The sequence below is a fragment of the Thrips palmi genome, unplaced genomic scaffold (genome assembly GCF_012932325.1).
Source record: "Thrips palmi isolate BJ-2018 unplaced genomic scaffold, TpBJ-2018v1 HiC_scaffold_11, whole genome shotgun sequence".
In the NCBI taxonomy this organism is placed as follows: Eukaryota; Metazoa; Arthropoda; class Insecta; order Thysanoptera; family Thripidae; genus Thrips; species Thrips palmi.
The window spans coordinates 6,296,257-6,319,925 of record NW_023144622.1 but is presented as its reverse complement, the minus strand read 5'-3'; the positions used below and the strand labels follow the sequence as shown (position 1 = coordinate 6,319,925).

Sequence of the window (23,669 nt, the reverse complement as noted above, 5' to 3'; positions counted from 1 at the left end):
AAAGAAAATCGCAGCGTCGGTCATTTCTGGTCGCATTTGGTCAGAGTGAATTTGACCAGGTCACAGATTCACTTTCGGGAACAGACCCATTGCTCATCCGATCGCATTTTGTTCGTGTGTGTGGAGTCGGAGTCGCATCAGCACTCGATATTTTGTGTGTTTTTGAGATAAAGTCTCATCCGATTTCAAGCTGGATACCATAAAAATGAAGCTGGTGGACCATGTCGTTCGGAGTTTCAAAGTCGCGAAGGTGTTCCGCGAGAACACCGACAAGATCAACAGCATAGACTTTTCGCCCAATGGACAAACATTGATTTCCTGCAGTGAGGACGACCAAATTGTCATTTATGATTGCGAGAAAGGAACTCAAATGAGAACTGTAAACAGCAAAAAGTATGGCGTGGATCTCATTCACTTCACGCACGCCAAAAACACGGCCATTCACAGCTCTACCAAGGTGGACGATTCCATTCGGTACCTCTCCCTTCATGACAACAAATACATCAGGTACTTCTCAGGCCACACCAAGAAGGTAGTCACATTGTGCATCTCTCCCGTTGAAGACACATTTCTTTCGGGGTCTGTTGACAAAACCCTTCGATTGTGGGATCTGCGATCTCCAAATTGTCAAGGTCTCATGCACCTGGCTGGAAGACCTGTAGCTGCATATGACCCAGAGGGGCTTATCTTCGCAGCAGGCGTCAACTCCGAAAGTATCAAGCTGTATGATTTACGCTCCTTTGATAAAGGTCCTTTTGTCACTTTCAAATTAACTCAGGAGAGGGAATGTGATTGGACGGGCCTGAAGTTCAGCAGAGATGGTAAAACTATTCTTATTTCTACAAATGGATCAATCATCAGACTAATTGACGCATTTCATGGAACCCCACTGCAAACATTCACAGGACACTTAAACAATAAAGGTATTCCTATTGAAGCGTCTTATAGCCCTGATTCGCAGTTCATTTTCAGCGGTTCCACTGATGGTAGGGTTCATGTTTGGAATGCGGGAACTGGCTACAAAGTTTGTGTTTTGGCAGCGGATCACACTGCTCCCGTTCAATGTGTGCAATTCAACCCTAAATACATGATGTTAGCTTCAGCTTGCACAAATATGGCATTTTGGCTTCCTACTGTGGAGGAAAACTAGTCTCCACCATTCAAATGAAAATAAATCCCTATTGATTCTTAGTCATTCATGCCCCAAGTGTTATAGCTATTTTCTTTTCTCTGTTATGGAAACACAGTTTTAAGCTTTTTATTGTATTTACCTTTTTGTCTTGTTTGCTGTTATTCATCAATGTAATATCATGTTTAATTTTTGTGTTTGGGTATCTTCTTGTAAAAAGCGATTTGTCTACTTGTGAAACTATTGTATGGTCAAAATCAAATTCAGGAGCAGAGCAGTAATTGAAGGGGTCAGTTACTCTGAGAAAAGAGCTGTTTGTACATCAAAATGATGATAACTGCAGGACATCAATATGCCTTCATTTTAAGTACCTAAGTTATATTTTTAAGCTCTGCACAATTCTATTAGTTCAAATTCTAATTCATTCTGGGATTCTGAATCTTATTTGGACCTTTGCCTCAGAATATATTATGTGTTTACTATCCTGGGTGTCTTCCGTGATTATTATTTCTTATCGACTGACTGCATGAGATTAAGTCAATTTGATAATGCTGAATTTAGCTGCTTGATGTTTTGTTTATAAAATATAAGGTGGAAGATTCCCCCTTCTGATTAGCAATCATCTATTGCAAATTTGCAATTTTCAATGGTTTTGTTTTTATGAACTACAACTGCATAACATTTAATAGGGGGCCGCAAACTATATGTTAATTCAATTTTGTGATTTTAATTTGTAATGTAGCTTTCTTAAGTGTGCTATGTATTTACATCTGAATACCCATGTATTGGAGGCATATTGAGACATGTTTTACTTTGTGACAGTTATCATGTCTGAACAGATGAATTGCCGTTCAAAATTTTATTCATTTTTATTCAATTTTGTGGATTGGTGGCAATTTGTGATTCTTCTGTCATTGAAATGCACCTGAAGTTCTCTGTCATTGTAGATCACCATCACCAAATTGATTTACTGTGTACAGGTCTTCATCAGTTAGTTCCCTCTCACTATTTAATAGCGATTCTGCCTGACTGTGCATTTTGTCAAGCCATTATGTGTATACCTTCTCCTTGTTTGTTCTGTAGAAATGTCTTTATATACCAAGTTAAAAAAAGTATGGTCTCTACTCTAGCTTAGTTGAATCATGTATGTGATAGATATTGTAATGTGTTGTGTAAGTGTAGTTCTATAGATTGGTCCTCTGCTGCCCAATATATTAGCTTCTAAGAGTTTTGGATTTTAGGTAATTGGTACAGTTACCTCGTGAATATTAGAAATCAAAAAGACTGCCGTGACTTAGTGTAACTTTCTGCTGTGTCCCTTTCTGATCCTCATCTATTGATTCTGCATGCATTGTGTGTGTACTGTCAGTGCTTTCATCTGTTTGGGCTATGTTATACAAATTGAATTATGTGCTGTGTGTGCTTTGGTATTTCAAAGCATCTTTGTTATAGATGTCTCTCCTCTTATCACTCTCTGTGTGGTGCTTGTTCTAAAGCAGATTCAGTGAGACTATTTATTATCTGTACATACTGTAATCATAGTAGATTTCCTTGCTGGTCACGTAACAAGATTGTTAAATTTTATTTATATAATTCTGTGCATGGTATATCTTGGAGTTGGTCTGGTTTTAGCCCAACAACACCAAAGATGCACCTGCACTTGTGCGCCAGAAGATGCTGTTAAGAAGGGTTGGTACAAATATTCATTTTGGTTATGATAAAGCTGTCCTAAAGTACGATAAAAAAAAAAACTTAAAAAAAAGAAAAAATTCAAAATTTTATATTTTTCACTCAAGGACTACCTATTAATTGCATTATTCTAGTGTGTTCGTTCTTGTTTGTGACAAATTGGGAGCATGCTTTTTGTCCCTGGATGATCATATGTCATCTTCTCTCAAAATTACTACAGATAGTAAAGTAGAAAACACATTAGTTTTGTTTTTAAATATCTTGTTTAGCAAAAATTCTGATCTAGAAGTGTTGAGCAATCAAATTTATGTCATTAACTTTTGCCCTTATTGTTACTTTTCTTCTTTTCTGTACTTGGCTTTCAGCTGCATGCATGTCATTTTACTAATTAGAACTCTATCAGATCTCAAGATTCAGTGGGTGAGAATTTAGTGAATCTTAGTTCATCAATATTTGACTTTACTAGTTGGAAGAAATTTCTCAATGGTTTAGCCCTCAATGCTTCCAAAGTCCAAAGATGATGAAATGTCCTCATGTTTTGATGAACAAAGTCCTGTGATGTTAATTGTAGTTTCCGTCTTGATGTGTCGAATAAAACTTGCATTCAGTATGAATATTGTCTCATTCATGTTCAATGTAGTTGGTTATACCTGCCAAAGGGTACAGAAAATTTCGTACTTTTCCCCTTGGTCTTTCCAAATTTAAATGCAATCGTTCAATTAGCACACAAGGACAGACTTCTCGTTTTGTCATGGAACAAAAGTGAGAACATTTTCATGCTTTGGGTTTTCTTCATAAATGGACAGCTCCAAGTCCACACTGGACAAGAGCAGATTTCCACACGTAACTTGTGGCCAGCTTTATCAGAAGCTTTCAGCTGTATTGTTAGAGTAAGGTTTTACATGAAAGAAACCTGAGCAGCTTTAAGTCATTTTGTTGCCTTTGTTGATAAAAAAAAAAAACATCTATAGTTAGCCAGCTTCCCTTAATGTGGAGTATCTCTGTATTATATAGATGCTGTTTAAAAATTTAGTGTCTGCTGCTGCTGGCTGTAATGACTGTAATGTGGGGAACCAAAGAAAAGGCTGTTCTATATTGACGGTAAAAGGTGGAAACAAAATGATGTGATTTGACAGCCTGCTTAGATTAACACTGGTTTTATTTATTAGAACTATTCTCACCTAAAAGAGAAGTGGCCTCTATGCTATCATATCACAAACTAACTGCTCCATATGTCTAGCAGTAAAGGCATTAAAATTCTACCCCTAACTTGAATATTATTATCAGCTTGTAGCTGTGTAAGATTTTGTTAATGATAGCCAATTAGAAAAACATATCAAAATTTTTCTGATTTGAATCTTGTTTTGGCAAAGCTCCTTGGGTTTCCTTTCATTGTCCGAAACTTCCCACCTCAATTGCTTATCATCATATCTTAGTAACATTTGTGTTGTTTTCCTATTCAAGAAGCTTTCTTGGTTTGTCGATCACAAGCAAGAGAGATTATTGATCTCAGAGTGGTGTATTTTTTCTTTCTTTCTATTTGTAAGTTAGGATTCACACTGTCACACTAATGACTCATCTTCTTTAAGTGTAGAAAAATGTGATTCCTGTAACTAATGATTTATTTTTCTTTCAAAACCTAACCAATATTATTTGGCTTTTGTAGAAAGGTTCTGTAACATTTTATGTTATTTTTTCAATGCATTTATTGCTACAGCAAGGATGCTGATTGCAATGGTCCACTAACGTTTGGAGCTCTGATGCATCTACAGTGATGAAGATGCATTTATCCTCTTCTCATGCATCTGGCTTAAAATTCCAACATCAATATTTCTTTATTTCTGCTCTAACTTTATATCTTCTTACATTTGAGTGCTGTCTTATTCAGTTCCTTGCTGTCGTTTTTAAAAGTAAGGTAAATATGTGACATGTCTGAAATGAATAGATATTGAAGCATGGGTATGTGATGTGGTAATGCCAAGAATTCTTGTAACATCCATTGTGTTCAAATTATTAATATTATATGGAAAGGATTAATTGTAATATTAATAAAATAGAGCGCAAGTGCATTGTTTTCACTATTTAATCTCATAATTTACCCAGACACCAAAATAAACCTCACAAAACTTCCGGCCTGCATTAAATTAAAAACTGAAATAACCAATTGTAAGTTTAACTGATTGACTATTGACTCATAAATCTGGTAGACTTGGTTTATCATCACCGGTTATTACAGTTCTTTCAACTGTCTGTAAGAATAACAGAAAAATAATTTTAAAAAACAGTCTACATCATGCACAAGTATTCAACTCATGTTAAAGCACAACATACCCCATCTGGACGCCTGACTATTTTCTCCATTGATTTATGTCCGTTAACATTTGAATAAATAGTAACTGTGGAACTGGACGTTGTTGAGTCAAGGATATTTCCCATTAACCCATTGCTAAATGAATCAGGCCCGAAAATACCACCATTCCCAAAAAGTGATGGGAAGCCACCAAACACTGGATTATTTCTTTCATACAACTCATTTGATGGCTTTAAATCCTGAATAACTGAACCAAGGCCCTCATTGCTCAACCTGAAAGAGTAGAATTGACGAATTAAACAGAGGGTGAAGTGTAACAAGAAGTTACTTCTGAATCAAGCTATACACAAAGCCAGTACCTTTCGTCAAGGATGTGATCTTGTCCACTCCATTGTTCTGTGGACCTGGATCTGAATTGTGGTTTAAGCATCTCATCCCTAGGATCCAAGGCAGGCGGGCCTGATTTGGAGACTTGGGAGGAGCCATCATTATAGGGAATATCCTGGATTCCAGGAGAAAATGGAAACTGAGGATGTCCTGAAAATAGAACAAAATACGAAAGGCACAATTAATTTAGAGCAAATACAAAAGAAATTTTGTTAAACAGGAAAAGCTGTAATTTGTACCTTCAACTCCAATTTCTGAGAAAGGGCCACCAAATATGAATCCGAATGAACCCATCATTGAGCGCATTTGCTCTTCCATGAACTTATGTACCTGGGCAATGTCTGAACCCATCTGGGCAAAATCTGAACCTATTTCATTAATTTCTGGAGGAATCTGACTGCAAAGAGAAACAAATATATGAAATTACGCGAGTACCCATAGGGAACAAATTCCAGTTGCAGCGCAAAGTACAGTACCTGTGAGGCACCAATCGATCATTGAATTTTATAGAGACATCAAGATGATTGTCATTCCTGTAATGGTTTAAGAAAAAATTAACTGTTACGAATGTCTAGCTAAGATGGAATGTGTACACAAAGAGAATATGCTATTGCATCATATTCTCAATGAAACATGTCAACTGAACCTGAAGGAAAATATTAGAATAAAACATGTAGATAAATCATAAACAGGACATTATTATAGAGAAACAATCAGGAATAAAGCTTGAAAGGTGAAACTTCAAAGTGACATCTTACCTTGAGGAGTCAGAGCCAGAGATACCAAAAAATCTCTTAACTGCATCGAAAATCATATTAACGGTAAGTTATTTTGAATCTCGAAAGAAAGGTGCAATTCCGTAACTGACACTTATGTCGAGTTTCGGGGATTATTTGTTTCAAGATCAGCCGTTTGTTTGGTTTGCTTCTTTCCAGACGAATCGACGCACTAGCAGCCGACGCGTGGCCATTTCTAGGGAACTGCGGTAGAGGGCAGCACCAGCAACTATCAGGCGCGACTTTCAAAAGAATAAAGAAGGTGGGAAACTGTTTAAAGTTTATTGACCAGAACATACACAAAATGCTTGACAGTTCTCCAGGCAAAAGGCCAAAGTAAAAAATTCTCAAGGAAAAAATATTAAAAAACATAAAAGTCTTTAAAAGAAATAATTTCCAGCTACATACACAAAGTAGAGTCCTATAGGACTCTAACACAAAGGTACCACAAGTTCAGAATATAAGTAAAATTGTTCGCATAATCTTGTTCCCGATGTTTTTGATGATTCGAACCTTCTAGTCCTCCTAACTATTTTAAAACGTATAAAAACACAATGAAAAAGTACTAGTGTGACAGAAAGACCAATGCTGTTATAAAAGAACAAAACCTCGTCATTAAAATAATGTAAGTGCAAATAAAAATCTACATCAGAGCTCCTCATGCCTGGTATTTGAATTTTTTTCTGCAGGAAATCCCCAGAAGGCTGACGGCAGGCCGCGAGCATCGCGCTCCCTCTTCACAAACGCACTGAAGGATGAAATGCAATTGCCAATAAAGAGATTTGCTTGACCCAAAATGGCCAGGTCAACATGAGGATTGCCAGGTTCTAGGCGATGGACAGACACCTCTTGTCTCTTCAGTGCTTCTTGCAGCTCAGATATCATGTGATTACTGTCTGAAGCAACAAAAATAGAAGTTGCTTTATCAGTTAGTTTGCGGAGATGCCGCTTAACTTGTTTGATAATAGTTTCTTTGGAAGGAAAACACATTTCATGGGTAGCCTTTCCTCTTTCATTTCTGTAACCCAAACATTGAGGAGCAGAGAACAGACTAGGACTGTGATTAACATGCTCACATGCTCGTACCCAGTCAATACCATTGCGTAAGTGAAGTCCCACAAAAGCTCCCTTTGGAAGTTTATTTTCAATAAAGAGTTTGGCTTGCTTTTGTATGTTCTCACTCCACATCAAATATTTGTGTAAGTCTCTATTTTCTAGCTGAACGGGAAAGCTTGCTGGAGCCCCAGTAAATGCTAGGACTGGCCATTCCTTCGGAGGATAGTTTTGGCCCCAACGCTTTGCCATATCTGAGTGATGGATGTCATAGTGAAGTGGGCCGTAGAACTCGGATCCTACGAAGTCTATGTTGTATGTATCCCAGAAAGGGCCAAAGGGATTGCCCTCTTTAGCACTGCAGCTTTTTTCAATACCTTCACTTTCAGTATTTCCACGTGCCGTGTAACAAAATGCTATTCGTTTATCAGATGGCCATATTACAGGTGCTATGTTCTTCATAAATTTTTCCATGGTGATTACTTTGTGGAACTCTGACAGTTTCTCCACATTGAAATATACATCAAATGGGACTTGGATCTATCAGAAAATCAAAGAAAAGAAATTTGAGTTAAGGCTTAAATCAATTGATTCATAGGCAGAAAGCGATACTTACAGATCGAGGTTGCCCATATCGATATTCAACCCAGGCTGGTAAAATCAAAGTTCTATTCAAGCCCTTTGCAAAGCCAAGAGATCCTAAGAAATGGTCTGCTTGATTTCCAAACCGCCCTGTTCACAAAGTACAAATCTTAAGTAACAACAAAATCACAGCTAATCAAAACAAGTGACAGAAGCCACCTGTTAACTCAACCTGATATAGTTGAAATTATTTAACATTTAGAAGTGAATCTAAAAACAACTCATGCACAAGAAACAAAAATAGAAATAGATGAAGAAGAGTGCAATACTTATCAGGATTAATTAGAGCAAGAAGCACGAAGTGAAATGAATCTAACCTCCCACAATGTAATGAATATTATAACTCATAGAATTACTTACCCATGCATGGGCAGTACATGACATAACCACTGTCATCGATTATGTCACTTCCAACAAATAACACAAAAATACTAGCAAAATAGACAACAATCTTTGACAACTTGTCCATCATTAACTTCCTCTTCATTGCAAATATTACAATACTAGAGATCTATTGCAGAGAGGAATGAATGAGAGAATGAAAAGTGTGTATTTTTGCAAATTTTGCCGGTAATCTGGAGGCAACGGCGGTGGTAGAACCATTGATAAACGCGGCCAAAATCAAAACGTGACGCAATGTGTCAACTAGACACGGGTCATGATGCCGGTGCCGGTACAACAGCTGTCTCCATGGCAACGTTGGATGTAAACATCACAACATGGGGCTTTGAAATACTTGCGTCGTTGCGTGTAGCAGACAGACAGTGACAGCTGAGTTTCGGACAAAGTCTGAAAGGAGTTAAGTTTTACACCTTACACAGTATGGCAGTCCCAGTCTTTACCCTGCAGCTTAACCATAAGCTACTACCTGGTAGAGTAACCATTGGTAAATATGATGGATCTCACTCCTGCTTGACTGCAGCAACAACAGCTGATAAGGTATAAAGCTACAGGAAAGGTTTGATAGCCGTTGTCTGTCTTTGATGTGTACTTTCTATAACATATTTAAGTTACAGGTTTTAATCCACAGTCCTCATCGTAGGCTTGGAACCACCTCCCAAATGTCTGGTGCAGCTACCTGGAGCCAAGTGAACAAGGAAATTTCGCTTCTTAGTGTTAACCGAAATGTTTCCGCTCTCTGCGCTGGACGTCTTCACCCAGATTTGGAACAGGACATATTGGTTGTGGGAACGCCTTCGAGTGTCTTGGCATACAATGTGGAAAACAATAAAGATTTGTTCTATAAAGAGGTGATAGCCAAACTTCCTCGCCCCAAACATTTCTAGCATTAGCACTTTCCTCCTAGAATTTCACCCAGGCCCTTTGCACACACTTCAATTTGCTGGTAATAAATAGAATTATTGATTTTACCTGTCTCATCTTGCATGCTCATTTGAACAATTTCTCTCCTTGTTATGTGTGTCATCATCATTGATTGTTTTCACAGGTAGCAGATGGAGCCAATATCATAGTAGTGGGGCATCTGAGTGGCTATGAAAATCCTTTAGCTTTGGTCGGTGGAAATTGCTCAATCCAAGGATTCGACTATAAAGGAAATGACCCATATTGGACTGTGTCAGGTGACAATGTCCGATCCCTTGCATTGCTGGACTATGATTTGGATGGAGAAAATGAGGTAAGCTGATGTTGCACATTTGTGTCTTTTTCCATGAATTACAGAACATTTTTCTGAAAATATATTTCTATATTTACAGCTGATAGTTGGTTCTGATGATTTTGATTTAAGGGTGTTTAAAGAAGATGTTATGGTTGGAGAAACTTCAGAAACAGAGGTTGCAACAATTTTGGCACCTTTAAGAGGTAGTAAAATGGCTTATGCGCTCGCTAATGGTACTGTAGGTGTTTACAACAAGCTTCACCGAGTGTGGAGAGTCAAGGTGATTTGTCCTGGATCCTGTTGAAAAAAATGCTTTGTAGAAATAATATTTACAACAGTGTTTATTTACAGTCCAAAAACCGAGCTGTTTCGGTTTTAAGTTACGATATTGATGGCGATGGTGTGGAGGAACTAGTGACAGGCTGGTCAAACGGAAAGGTTGATGCTAGAAATAGTCGCACTGGAGAAGTGGTGTTCAAGGACAATTTTAATAATAGTGTCGCAGGCCTGGCAGACGGAGATTACAGACTTGAAGGACGTTCACAATTAATTTGTTGCTCTGTTGATGGTGAAGGTATGATTGGTGTAATTGAAACAATATGGAGATTGGCTATTAAGTTTCAAAAAATAAAAACAATCATGATTTATTACCCTCTGTAGTGCGGGGATATGACTCATCCCGACTGGGATCCTTGATGGAGGGGAATGCCCATCAAGATGCAGTGAGAGATCTCTTGCAAAAAAAACAAGCTCTCCTTATGGAGCTAAGAAATTATGAAAGTAACACCCGTTCTTCTAGTGGTGCTGCGCAAACAAATATGAATGCAGGAATGATACCAGTAAGTGCTACACATCTTATTAAAATGTTCCTTAATCCACATTTAAGTGTGAGCTCACAAATTCTTGTTGTTGTTTGATCTTAGGCCAAAACAAGTTTACAAACAACAGTGTCAATAAATATGGGAAATAAATCAAAAGGGGTAAGCCTATATTTTAACGGGAAAAATTCAAATACTGTATACACCTTACTTTTCATTTAAATGTCTGATATAATGCTTGCATTTCAGCCTCATGTAGAATTATGCTTGACAACCAACAATGAAACAATTATCCGCGCAGTACTAGTTTTTGCTGAAGGTATATTTGCGGGAGAAACACATGTTGTGCATCCACGAGATGAAGAACTAACATCAAGCTTGAAAGTTGCACTTTTCCCTCCTCGTGATGTTCCCTTAGACATTCACATTAAGGTGAGCAGATAAAAAGAATTTTTTAAATGGAATTTTGAAAGTGAGAACTAACCCTTTGTGTTTGATTTATTCAGGCTCTGGTGGGCTTACCTCGAACTGAGCAATTCCATGTTTTTGAGCTGACTCGTCATTTACCCAGATTTTCAATGTATAACCTCATTTCAGCATCAGCCCCTCTCCCAGAGGAATTACCACAGAATTTTGTTTCTTTCTTTATTAGTGAAAGAATACAAAGGGTAAGACAAAATTGAAAGGTTGAGTTTAAAAAAAGTTAAATCACCTGTCTTAATGTCCATTTTTTGTGGGGTTTGTTTAAAATGACAGGTCGTTTTGTGGATTAACCAAAATTTTTTGCTCTCATCTGAGCTAGAACCAGAGTCGGGTGGTGGCTCATTATCACTCTCCTTCTCTGCACTACGAGATGGATCTCTCTTGAGTATATCAATGCACCCAGCAGGACGAATGGCCATAGCAACATCTAATATGACACTTGCTGGTGATCTTGTGCAGTCCTTGGCTTCCTTTCTCAATCTTTCCAACCTTCAGGTAATAACTACTACATAATGAAGTGGCTTTTTTAGGAGGGGTGTGTCAAATTATAATCAAGAGTTTTGGGATGGAATGAGGCTCCTTATAACTGGGAAATAGTACCTGAGGAATTAATTCATGATGAAATGCTTTGATCCATCTCAGGTTACAGCTGAATTCCCCGATGAATTGGCTCACTTAGGAGAGTGGCTAGAAAAGGTTGCTAATCTTCAAGAAGTGAGAATACAGCTTGGGGCTGACCTGGCGCATCGCGCGGGACTCATTCGGAACTTGATTGTTCGGGCAGAAGATGCTCGTCTTTTGCCTGATCTGTAAGTAATTATTTAAGTTACAAATGTTGGCACAAAATTTTACACAAAAAATTGAAATAGGAGGAATTAAACCAGTTCTTTGTTCTCTAGAACCAGTATGCGAGAATGGCACACACAGTTGCTAGAGGTAAATGATGACCTGATAAATAGCTACAATATTAGGTGCAGCAACCACAATGAATTGCTTGAAATATTGAAACAAATAAATTTGACAATCCAAAAAGCTGCTCGACTCAGAGGTGAGGAGTTAATTACAAGTCAAATGATATGCCACAACCTGGTATTAAGTAGTCTATAGTGATGTCAATTTCTTATTTTCCTTCCAGTTGGACAGAACAAAGCTGATGTTGTCAACCTTAGCAGATCAGCTCTGCAAAGCAATAATCTTCATTCTCTCTTGAAAATTGTGAGAACTGGTGAAGCTTAACTATGTCAACATAAACATATCTGAGGGCGTTGGTGGAAAAGAAGAATGTAAGCAGAAGCTAAATGTAAACTCGTCACACTAAGTTTATTTATATTTTTTAAAAATTAAAGCATTTACTGTTTAGCCATAAAACTGTAAAGGTGTACAGCCAAGACAACAGCATGTCCGTGATCACACTTTGGATATTTCCTATACCTCTGATACACCTGAAGCTCTAACCAAAAATGAACAATAAAATTGTGATAACTGACTTATTGCTACTTTTGGTTACATTGCATCAATATAAAATGGGAGCAACATGTGTTAATGACAAGATAGTGTTATCCTTACACAAGTATGTACTATAATAATATAATATATTGATTGCACTTATGCCTGAGAAAAAGAAAACAACTTGTGTTCAAATTTTGTGTCAATACGACAAAACCCTGCTGACTACATACGACCTAAACAATGCATTACACATGTGAACAACAACAACAAACCCCTATTTACTATGAAAATAAATCAAAGGGTGTGTTTCATTAAATTTTACAAGCTTGTGGGAACTCCTTTTGAAGGGGTTGAAAAAAGGCAACCAACATATGAAATTCACAAAAACTAAACGTTTGTCTATATTGGCAACTGTAAGGTACAAAGATGGTAGAAGGAATGGGTTAGAAAATTAGGGATGTAGCAACGGCTCCCTAAGTCCTACCCTAATAAAACAAGCTTCAAATATACATGCAATGTAATATATCACCAACATCCAGTTAAATGGAAATAAGTAAATACACTGTGAAACTACACTACAACAGATGAACTGATAAATTTCATATTGATTCTTCAGTTTCAGACTAGTGGAGCCCAACAACAACAAATACATCTATGAGTTGCATCAGTTAGCTAAAATGTTCATCAAAATCAACTACACAAAAATTCATAAAGAATTTACAATTATATAAAGTTCAGTACTATTTACACTATACATAAAATTTCATCAGCATGAGTGCTTTTGCAACCCTGCTGATATTCATTTATAAGAAACTCTGATTTATGCAGTCCTTGCTTATTCAAAATTCAGTGAACTGAGACTCTACTGCATAATAAAAAAAGAAGAAAAAACAAAACAACATAGCTTCCACCTCAAAATGGATAGTTAAATATGTTATACAATACACATGACATACAGTAAACAGTAGAAAACAGCATTATAAACACTTAGAAACAATGCAACACAACTGTGAAGTTGTTGACAATTTATGATTAAATGGACATGAATTGCTTTGAGCAAAAATAATTTAGCAACATTTGAAAGAAATAAAATGCATTAAAAACATTTCACTACAAACTGATTTCCTCATAGTGTTCCCATAAGTTTTTAAATTATGATTAGCTAATTTTCATCAAACAGGTACTTTAGGTTTTTTCTTAGACTTCTTTTTCTTCTTCTTGTCCAGGTTTTCAGATTTTTTCATGGTGCAGAAACGACAGTACCAGTTTTCATTTTCGTCAGGAGCAATTGTTATGTTTACACATACCCTGCATTAACCAAAATTATTAGAACTCAAGCTTCATATAGCGTGAAGCGAGTAACAATTATTGAGATAAGATACATACCAATGGTACCAGGCATCACAGTCATCACAACCAATCATGGGCCTTCCATCATCTGGGCACTTGCAAGAAGGACATATCCAAACTTTGTTACCCATTGCATCCTGAAAGAGGCACACAAATATATGTAAATGCAGCAGAATTAGGCACAACATTTTCCTTCACCCAATTTAATTTAGATTTAAACCATAAGCAGACTGTAGGTATTTTTCTTTTGTTCTTATGTTCAAAAAGGACCACATGACAGATCATTTGTGTTACAGGTTTCCTCACAATAAAACACTAAGTTGTTTTACACTAACATAACTTCTTATCTAGGAAAAGCTGCAAAGAGAAAAGAAATCTTCTGCAAGATGGGGCTTTCCTTTGGCCTGGGGTGCTGTTGCCATTGAAATTGGGGATGACTTCAGAGGATATGAAGAACTTCTCATCTTGAATTTTCTTGCATGAATAATCTTGTTTACCTTAATCAAGCCACACTATCTCTCTCACATACCTATGAAGACTAGAGGACGATGCGAACATACTTGGTACTTTGTATATTAAAAATTGTATTTCTTGTTATTAAACTTGCAGGAGAGAAAGGCAAACATGACAAAGAACATGCATTCATGTTCACCTTCAACCATGATCAGTTAACATGCAGAAACATAAAATAACATAAAGGTTTCCCAAAGCTCCCACGAGCAGGATAGGCCATCTAGCATAAACCCACCATGCTGAATGAGCAGATGAAGAAACAAATGATTGAATGTTAAGTAATATCTACTCAAAATCCTACTCTCCAATACTGTAGCATGAATGATCAGCACATATCTTTGATGTCAATGAACTATAGCAGCAATGATAAAAGCTAAAAGCATACTAAACTTTTTTTTTTTTTGTGTTAACTGCTGAGTAAAAACGCTAGAAAGAACTTCTGCATTTCCTGGTTGCAAGCATGCCAAAGGCATGCAAAAATTCCTTTTGGTAGACTCAATAAGGAAAATCACATAAACAAATAGCATTTAACTGACTCAATCAAGCTCTGTCCCCCCCCCAAAAAAAATGCAACTAAAGAAGTGACTATGAGTACATCTGAAGTAGTCAAGTCTCTTGTAATTTAGGTTCAGAACATCTGTCTGAATTTACATTTGTTTGTGATTCAATTCAATGTTCAAGTACTGAGTTGAATGTTTGAATTTATCAGAAAAATTGGGTTGTTACCTTGACTTTGATAATAATAGTTTTGTGGACAAATGTTACAAGACTTACCACCACGATTTCGGGTTCAGTTTCAGTCCTCTTGGATTGCTTAGCCTTGATGAGCAATTTGGGCGAAGGATCCTCTGAGGTAAGGGTAGGGAAGGCTTTAGCAGCGACTTTAGCAGCTTGCTTCACCTCTGCATGGCACAATGAAATTATGAAATGAAATGATGTCATACGACATGGGTGTTGCACTTCTCAATGAGAAAGGCAACCATTTGACCATGAATATGAACTTGGCACAGCAACATTGATGCATAATTCTGGAAGGGGTAAGCTTCCAGAATGATAAGCAAGAGACAATGCTTGGAAAACAACAAGCAAATAGAAGAAAAATAAAATTAGTGATTGGTGATAAGTTTTTAAGTAACTAAGCCACTAAATACTCTTTAATAATGTAGCTGAAGCAATATTTAAGTTGGATCCCATAAAAAAATTATTTAAGGGTGAAACAAAAGCAACCGTGCATGCAAGCATTCCAATTCCTTTTGATTATTGAAGCAGTTGAAAAGCTTGGAGGGGTTTAATACTTTACTACAGCAAAACATTCTTGCAAAAAACTCAGAGGGAAAAAAAAACAAAAAAACATCCAAACTACTGTGTAAAATGTGCACAACAAAAACATAGAAAAAGTAAAACAATGTCACAAGAGGGCGTGTGGAGACATTAGTGTGGTCTCTTGGTGCTAGGATTTCAAGGGCTAGTGCAGCGGTTCTCAACCTTTCTCGGCTCGCGACCCCAAATTTGTAGCCAAAAATTTCCGCGACCCCCAGGAAAAGTTTCACGACCCCACGGGACCCCTTCTTTAGCATGCCACTGCGTCTGATCCGAGGCGGGCATTTTGCTCCCTCAACGGGCAATTGGTCTTTGGACTTTCCTTTAGCATGCCTCTGTTACGGAGTGCGATTATCAGTCTTAGTTTGGGGGCAGTATTGTCTCAAAGTTGGCCAAAACGCTCAGAAATGTCTTTGAAAAATCATGTTTTGGGTCGATTTTAAGCAGCCACTGCGTCTGATCCGAGCCGGGCATTTTGCTCCCTCAACGGGCAATTGTTCTTTGGACCTTCCTTTAGCATGCCTCTGTTACGGAATGCGATTATCAGTCTTAGTTTGGGAGCAGTATTGTCTCAAAGTTGACCAAAACAGTCACAACGGTTTTTCAAAGACATTTCTGAGCGTTTCGGCCAACTTTGAGACAATACTGCTCCCAAACTAAGACTGATAATCACACTCCGTAACAAAGGCATGCTAAAGGAAGGTCCAAAGACCAATTGCCCGTTGAAGGAGGACGAAATACCGCCTCGGGTCAGACGCAGTGGCTGCTTAAAATCGGCCCAAAACACGATTTTTCAAAGACATTTCTGACCGTTTTGGTAAACTTTGAGACAATACTGCTCCCAAACTTAGACTGATAATCACACTCCGTAACAAAGGCATGCTAAAGGAAGGTTCAAAGACCAATTGCCCGTTGAGGGAGCAAAATGCCCGCCTCGGATCAGACGCAGTGGCTGCTTAAAATCGGCCCAAAACACGACCCCAGCTACCTCGCCGCGACCCCTTAAAATTTTTTCGCGACCCCACTTGGGGTCGCGACCCTAAGATTGAGAACCACTGGGCTAGTGAGTGGAGGTAGGGGTGGGGTTATTGTGTCCCCACTGTATCTGACTTGGCTCAAGCTACTCTAGAAGTATCCACAACTGAATACAAGTCAGAAAAGAATACAGATTGCACCAATCATGTTTTGTGACCACTCTCAAGTTGTAACACTCAATATCCATAACCAGGAGTAACAACTACATCAATCAGAAAACAGAACTGTGCAGTTTTGGTCAACAAATTATACAAAGAGGCAGTTAGACTGCTTTGAGTACTGTTTTACACAAAATGGGAAGCACAAAGCTGATTTAAAAAAAATACAATCTACTTCAAAAAATTTCTACACTTTACCCTGAAAACTGATACAAGGGTGTAAAATTTACAGCAAAAGAGAGAAATAAGAAGATTCAAATCAGTACACAAGCAAAAACCAACAAAATACTTATAAAATGAAAAGACATAGCATGCAAATAGGAGTTTGGGAATGGGAGTCGGGATGGATGAAAGGGAGATAAATATCTAACAAATAATGGGAGGCCAGTGGTTCATACCTGAACACAATATGAATTGAGTAGGGCCTTTATATAAACACAAAACAAAAGCATCACTTTGATCAGGTTACACACGTATTTGAGACATCCTGTGAAACTAACTCTAGAGGACAAATAAACATGACACCCTACCTACTCTCAAAGATTCAAAGAGGAAACAAGATACAATTCACAAAGAGACGATTCTTTCATGTATTAAGTGTTTAAATATTCGGTAAGTACTGTAATGTGGCCCTTAATGAACAGACAATGCTTTGGTTTAATTATGTTTGTGAGAATTTGTTGACGATTACTACGATTCAAATGTTCCATACAGATCATATCTAGGTGGCACTTCAATTTTCAGAAACTTTATAAGGTCAATGGAAGTTTCTAACAAATTGAAGAAAACAGTCAGCGCCAAGCCTTTTTTGGCACAAAAGTATCATCAATTCCACTTGAATCAGCCAGAAAAGTTCTGAGAAAACTGAGAGTGGAGCAACCATATTGAAACGTAGTAATAATCACAATATTGGCCCACAGTTGTATTTGTGTTATACTTACAAAAATGATGCCTGAAGTAATTTGCTCAGATGTTAGAGGAGTCGCAGGACCACCTACAGCAACTGGTGTTGGTGCGACAGTTCGCACAGGATTAATATCTGGTGACGGACTAACTGTTCGTTCTAACTTTTTCAGAGATTTATCCTTTTTGCTTGAAGATTTTTTCACTTTGGGGGTATCTAGTTGGTTTTGGGAGGCGGATAGGGTCGGGAAGGGGGAGGAGGCAGATGTGAAAGATGACAGATCAGAGAAGGGGTGTTTATGAGTCTTACTTGATTTCTGTTTAGATGGTTTTACAGCACAGACCGGAGTCCGAGATGTTTGGTCTAGAGCAGCCAATCTAGCTCTCTCCTTTTCCCTTTCTCTTTCCCTTTCATCACGTTCTCTTTCTCGCTCTCTTTCAAGCTCACGCTCTCTTTCCACTTCCCGCTGTCTGTCTCTCTCCAATTCTCTTTCTCGTTCAAGCCTTTCTTTTTCCAATTTCTCTTTTTCCCGTTCTTGCTCTTTTTCTCGCTCACGTTTCAGTTCTTTTTCACGGCGATATCGCTCAGACTCAATTACATGAGAGGAAGAAAATAGTGGTGGTTCTGGCATGAGACCAGCCTTCAACATTCTTTCCTCTTCAGAAACAGGCTTTTTAACAGGTTTGATTACTCTGTGAAAGAAGAATAGAAAAGCATTAATTGACAAGAAATTTACAACTACACATAAAATCTACTGGAACAAAAATCACAGAGTATTAGGTAGTAGGTATGTTATTCTAGGCTCAATATTAACATGATGAAAAACAATGTACCTACTGAACCATGAACACAATGACAGAAACATTCTATTAACACTAACAAGTTGTTTAAGCACCATGCTAATCTATTGCTATTCAACAATTACTACCTCTATTATTTAACTACACTTTCAAATGTTGCATGATACATTTCCAGGACCAATTATTCGACAAGTGAAAATTACTTACTTTTGTGTTCCTGACAATGATTGCGGGCTAGACAAGGAAACAGTGACCAATCATTATTAATTTTAACCTGGTCACAGAAAAGTGAACAGTGCCTCAAATGGTAACCTAATATTAGCAATGCAATACTGGTGATTAAAATAAATGCTTGGAAACTCTATAAACATGTACTAAGATTTGAGCAATACCCCTAACCATTGGTGAAAAAGAATCTACACCGACGTATACATACATTTTTGGAGCTGTGAGTGGTGCTGTCGGCAGAGCAGCCTCAGGAGTAGCAGGACGAGGTGAGTCAGAACCAATCCGTAACGTCAATTTTGGGACACCCATTTCCTCAGTTACAAGCAATGGGGGAGGCTGCAAAACAGAGCACGAAATATTCGTCAGTCTTTAAAAATGTAGATTCAAACAACAATAAGGATGATAAAATATTACAATCTACAGCAGTTCTAAATCATAAATAATAAAAAGTAAATTTACCTCCTCTTTCTTTTTCTTGTCCTTCTTCTTATCTTTGATCTTGTCCTTAACTTTATCAAGACCTTTCAAATCATTTTTATCCTTAAGTTTCTTGAGGACTTTATCCTTCTTCTTGAGGCTTTTGTCTTTATTTTTATCCTTCTTATCCTTCTTCTTCTTAATTTTGTTCTTATCCTTTTTATCCTTCTTGTCTTTTTTGTGTTCTTTTTTCTGAAAAAGTACACAAAAATCCATTATGTAACAAGAAATTATGGCAACAAATATTATTTTACTCAAAGCAATCAGTTTGTAAAGCACAACCAAAGTGCATTCCAAATGAATATGGAAGAAACCCTGGTGCCCTTGTTCACCTCAAGAAAATTCTTCAGTATGTAAATTATATTTACATGGGTGGACAAAGGTGCAATAACAATAGTCAATATGAAGTAAAGTAATAATTAGGTGTCAATATCAAATAATGAAATTAAAAAGATAATCTTCCAAAGTACTAGTGAAGCCCTGCATGCAGAGAGTTATGAAAGTGGTAGACTACGTGAACTCTTGAGAAGGTGGAAAAAGTAATTACCAGTACGTTTTTTTTTTCTAAACTTAGATAAACTTACCTGCTACCAGGGTAGGAGATACACAATTTTGAGCGTTCCAAGCAAAACAAATGCATACCACCAAGCTGTGCACTAAATAAAAAAGCAGCATGCACAAAACCCCCAACCAATATATAAACATTTTAGTGTGACATGTTTTGACAAAAGAGAAACTAGCAATATTTGAGGTTGAAAGAACAATACTGAGATATGATGGACAGTGACACAAGGTACATAACCCGCATAATGCTGATCTTTACCTACCAGAACTAAGACGAGTCCTCTCTGCTTGCTCACTTGATGGCATTGCATCCCACCCTGCCCCACGTCACTGTCTTGGCCACCAGAATTTGCATAGGTCTTCACACCAGGAACAAACATACAAGACAGGAAATACAAGATGCACAAGATGCAAAACTTTTAGCAAAACATTTAGCAAAGAGCAATTGTGATTGCTGCAAAGCAAATGTATATTGATTTCAATACGCTCCGCAAACACTCGGACAAGTTAGGTAATAATTCAGAAAACAAGATCAGAAACAAATTGGATATTGAAGAGAAATTTTAAAATTTTCTGCTGAATTTCTTGTGAAATTTGGTAAAAATATTTTCTGTACATAATAAGGTCTATCTTTTATGTTCCGAACGCCAAATATGCATCCTTTATTATGCAGCAAATAAGCAAACTTCTTGTTATACCAGAATGTAAGATACAAATATTACATGACTTTATTTATCTCTTTGTATGGACTATCAAGAGAATGAACAAGATCAAACTGCATGAAAGCTTGGCAAAAAGCAAATTTCGACTAAAGTGCAGCAGATTTATTATAGAAATCAGAATTAATTAAAAAACTGAGCTAATATATCTAAGATAGCTCATAAAGAGGGCACAAGACATTAAGGGCAAGGCTTCAAAACATGCACATGCGCAGCTGAAAATATTGCAATTGTCACATTCCCAGGCAACACATACCTTTTCCAGATTCTTTCCTTTGCCATCCAGACCTTTCTTCTTGATCAGAGGACTTACTGAAGGGAGATTGTATCCTGGGGTGAGAGGCAAAATTCCAGCACCAGGAGTCACAGGCACTCCAGTGGGTGTTGTAGTAGATGATGAGGCAGGAGAGTTGTGGAAGAAGGAATGCATTGTTGTAGGGGTCTGCATCTGATGGCTTAGGGATGTCCCTAAAACTCCAGCTCCAGGTGTCACTGGTTTCTCAGGTGAAAGGCAATCTCGTGGAGGAGAATGAATCAATGCCAGGTTCTCAGGTCTCTTGTTATCCAATAGAGGGGGAATAAGCCCAGGATGAGGGGGAACGGAGACATATTGGTATGGTTTGAAATCAAGTTTCACCTCAGGGGTTTTGGGGCGCTCTACATAGTCATCTTCGTTGGGTTCCATTTTCAATTTCTTAGGACTCAGCTCTTTTGACTTTGCCCTCATTTCTTTCTTTAACTTTGATTTCTCTTTTTTCTTCTTGCTTTCCTCTTTGGCAAGAAGAGTATGAACAATTTCTGGTGTCTTAGGAGCAGCAGGTGAATGAGGTGGAGAAGCATCAAATTCAAAGGGGTATGTGTGCAGGGGAGAACTATCTGCTGCCATGCTAGTGCCCCCAACATCAACAAAGGAGTCACTAGATACACTGACATCCCTCTCCCTCTTGATGTTTTCACAATCTTGTATGCCTTGCTGAATTACTGATTCTATGCAGCTGTCTATTTGAGAACTTCTGACCTCTTTTCTTGCCTTTTCTTCATTGACAACCCATCCTCCAGAAATATTTTTTGTTTCTTTCATGGGAATGGGACTTTCATTGATTCTTTCATTTTTGTCAGTCCTTTCTGGTTTTTCTTCCTTAACTTTGGATATCTTTTTGAAGAATGAAAGTTTTTGGCGATCAGGAGCAGAAGAAATCTTGTCATCGTAATCTGACATAGGAGGAGATGCTGGAGGCCCGAGGTTGTGAGGAGCATGTGCCTGTTTGGGCCGCTTGGGCGATTTATTGGCCGAAACCTTGGGAATCTTGTAAGCACCTGCAGAGGATGAAGAGCCTGGCTGAGGCTGTTGGTGCTTAAAACCAGCTGGCTTGAAGGCTTTCAATTTAGATGTTTCCTTCATGCTCACTAATTTTGCAACGTTAGACTCATCCATATTTGACTCGCCTTGAGGTTCCGCTTCCCTGCTGTGGTCCTTCTTCTTGTTTTCTTTGTCCATTTTTTTTGTAATATCAGTGGGTTTTTTGGGTAGGAGCTTTTTAAGTTTCTTATCAGACTTGTTAACTTCAGGGGGTACAGATGGGTAGTGGGATGGTTGAGGAGAGTTGGACCTTGAATCTGATGGTTGTAGGGGTGTTCTTGCCTCAGGAAGCTTGCCTTCTCTCGCAGGAGATAAAAAGCCAGAGGTTGTCATCATGACACTGCTTATTTCCCTCAACGGCCTGCCTTCCTCTTCCATAAGCACACTGCAAACAACACACAATTTTCATTAAGAATTTGAAAAAAAAAAACAAAAAAAACACACACACATTGGAGTAATGATTTGAAACAAGCATATTACCGAGCACGTTTAAGGGCTGGACTTTCTGCTGTAATAGGTTCTCCTGGTCGCTTAAATGGATTTAGTGGATTAGGTTTGGGGCTTGATTGTGGAGAAAGGCTTCCACCTGCGCTATTTGGACCGCTACTTGGCCCAGGAGATGATATATCCACAGACAATGGACTGTTTTTATTAGGATATTCTTCAGCTGAAAGAAAGTAAAAATATCAGCATTGATGGGCCTGAAAGCCAATTCAATTGGTGAATTATTTTGCACCAAATTTGAATGATGAATCTCACCAGCTTCATTTTCTAGATCAGGGTACATAGGTGGAAGATATTCATGAACATGAACAGGCCGAGTGACGACTTCTCGACTCCCAGGCTTGAGAAAGTTGAGATGGGATTCTCGAGGTACTGGGAACTTAGGGACTTGATGGATGAAAGGTACTGAATCAACATATTGGACATATTCTTTAAGATCTTCAACACTAACTCCCATTTCTTGAAAAGCAAGACCCAAATCGTCCAAATCTGGAGTGGTATGTCCCACTGTAAAAGACAAGAACAAAATGTCAGCTGATTTCAACTCAAAGAGCAGTCTTTTGGTACAGTACATTTTCATACAGCGAACAGTAGATCTATCTGAACAAAGCAAGTAATACTTTTGAAGTGCGTGAAAAGTGTGTTTGCACACAGGAATTAAAAGTTTAATAGGAGTAAAACGGGGAAACAAGTATATGACATTGCGGTTGTTTACAAACATACTTAACCTAACTTTAGAGGTTATGTGATATCGGTCATTTCAAGGAAAAAGTGATATCACTCAATAATCAAACAAAATAGAAAAGGCAAAATATTTTTTTAAAACGATTTTTCAATTTTAAAACAAAAAGAAATACTTACGCTGTTCTGCATAGAGATGAGCATTTTTTCCAACTTCAAACAAGTATCTATGCAAGAGGTCAACCAGTAATTCTAGAGGCGTAGAATTTATGGAATGCCACCCTATAGTCTGGCAAATTTGAGCCACGACTAGCGTGAGGGCTTTCCTATTAAACTCTTGTGCCATTGTAGGCTAAATTAAGTCTTTGTCAACAAATTATTCACCCATTACATCTTTCTCTCAGCTGTCTGTACTCCATCTTGGCCAAATTTGTACCGTGTCAAGTCACCAATGCAACCAACCTTGATGACACATAAAGCCCCCGGAGGGTTCTCTGAGTGTTTGGCAGATCCTCTGGATTAATAGAAATTTCTCTAATTAAATTATGAACATATATTTGTTGAGTATTTCACAAATTTCCGAAGATAATGGCTCACTCTTGTTACCTCACCAGTTGACATTTGAAACTCCCTCTTCATCAGTTCGCCAACACAATTTACTTTATTTCCCCGCACCTCGAGGAGGCAGGACGCAGGGGATA

At 37.9% G+C, this 23,669-nt stretch overlaps 5 protein-coding genes across 11 annotated transcripts; 2 read left to right on the top strand and 3 right to left on the bottom strand.

Annotated features, from left to right (window-relative positions):
* The first annotated feature begins 78 nt into the window (after window positions 1–78).
* LOC117639395 (WD repeat-containing protein 82) lies at window positions 79–3,757 on the top strand. The gene has a single exon (XM_034375002.1). The coding sequence runs from the start codon at window positions 206–208 to the stop codon at window positions 1,148–1,150; it is 945 nt and encodes a 314-aa protein (XP_034230893.1). The 5' UTR covers window positions 79–205; the 3' UTR covers window positions 1,151–3,757.
* Window positions 3,758–4,883: 1,126 nt separating this feature from the next.
* Window positions 4,884–6,473, bottom strand: LOC117639396. The gene is made up of 6 exons (XM_034375004.1): window positions 6,275–6,473; window positions 5,993–6,049; window positions 5,756–5,913; window positions 5,489–5,666; window positions 5,150–5,402; window positions 4,884–5,067 (listed from the first exon to the last, which is right to left on the bottom strand). Exons 1-6 carry the CDS (start codon window positions 6,328–6,330, stop codon window positions 5,011–5,013), a joined length of 759 nt encoding a protein of 252 aa, XP_034230895.1. The 5' UTR covers window positions 6,331–6,473; the 3' UTR covers window positions 4,884–5,010.
* Window positions 6,474–6,560: 87 nt separating this feature from the next.
* On the bottom strand, window positions 6,561–8,660 carry LOC117639394 (GDP-fucose protein O-fucosyltransferase 1). Its single transcript, XM_034375001.1, has 3 exons — window positions 8,348–8,660; window positions 7,962–8,077; window positions 6,561–7,885 (listed from the first exon to the last, which is right to left on the bottom strand). The coding sequence occupies exons 1-3, from the start codon at window positions 8,472–8,474 to the stop codon at window positions 6,941–6,943; spliced, it is 1,188 nt and encodes a 395-aa protein (XP_034230892.1). The 5' UTR covers window positions 8,475–8,660; the 3' UTR covers window positions 6,561–6,940.
* A 77-nt stretch (window positions 8,661–8,737) lies between these two features.
* On the top strand, window positions 8,738–12,392 carry LOC117639387 (Bardet-Biedl syndrome 2 protein homolog). Of its 3 annotated transcripts, none has more exons than XM_034374994.1 (13): window positions 8,738–8,873; window positions 9,030–9,237; window positions 9,435–9,623; window positions 9,703–9,885; window positions 9,957–10,179; window positions 10,266–10,444; window positions 10,529–10,585; window positions 10,673–10,855; window positions 10,930–11,091; window positions 11,180–11,401; window positions 11,549–11,715; window positions 11,806–11,954; window positions 12,042–12,392. In XM_034374994.1, the coding sequence occupies exons 2-13, from the start codon at window positions 9,049–9,051 to the stop codon at window positions 12,140–12,142; spliced, it is 2,004 nt and encodes a 667-aa protein (XP_034230885.1). In that variant the 5' UTR covers window positions 8,738–8,873; window positions 9,030–9,048; the 3' UTR covers window positions 12,143–12,392. The 3 variants fall into 3 exon arrangements, with proteins under 3 accessions (XP_034230885.1, XP_034230883.1, XP_034230884.1); XM_034374992.1 differs by having other exon boundaries at window positions 8,777–8,926; window positions 9,004–9,237; XM_034374993.1 differs by having other exon boundaries at window positions 8,808–8,926.
* On the bottom strand, window positions 12,202–23,462 carry LOC117639385 (transcription initiation factor TFIID subunit 3). Of its 5 annotated transcripts, XM_034374989.1 has the most exons (12): window positions 23,149–23,462; window positions 22,543–22,794; window positions 22,264–22,450; window positions 20,680–22,168; window positions 19,968–20,063; window positions 19,123–19,332; window positions 18,872–18,999; window positions 18,643–18,669; window positions 17,945–18,327; window positions 14,993–15,120; window positions 13,742–13,842; window positions 12,202–13,663 (listed from the first exon to the last, which is right to left on the bottom strand). In XM_034374989.1, the coding sequence occupies exons 1-12, from the start codon at window positions 23,312–23,314 to the stop codon at window positions 13,528–13,530; spliced, it is 3,303 nt and encodes a 1,100-aa protein (XP_034230880.1). In that variant the 5' UTR covers window positions 23,315–23,462; the 3' UTR covers window positions 12,202–13,527. The 5 variants fall into 5 exon arrangements, with proteins under 5 accessions (XP_034230880.1, XP_034230877.1, XP_034230879.1 ...); XM_034374986.1 differs by lacking the exon at window positions 14,993–15,120 and having other exon boundaries at window positions 17,673–18,327; window positions 23,149–23,458; XM_034374988.1 differs by lacking the exons at window positions 14,993–15,120; window positions 19,968–20,063 and having other exon boundaries at window positions 17,673–18,327; window positions 23,149–23,457.
* Window positions 23,463–23,669: the final 207 nt, after the last annotated feature.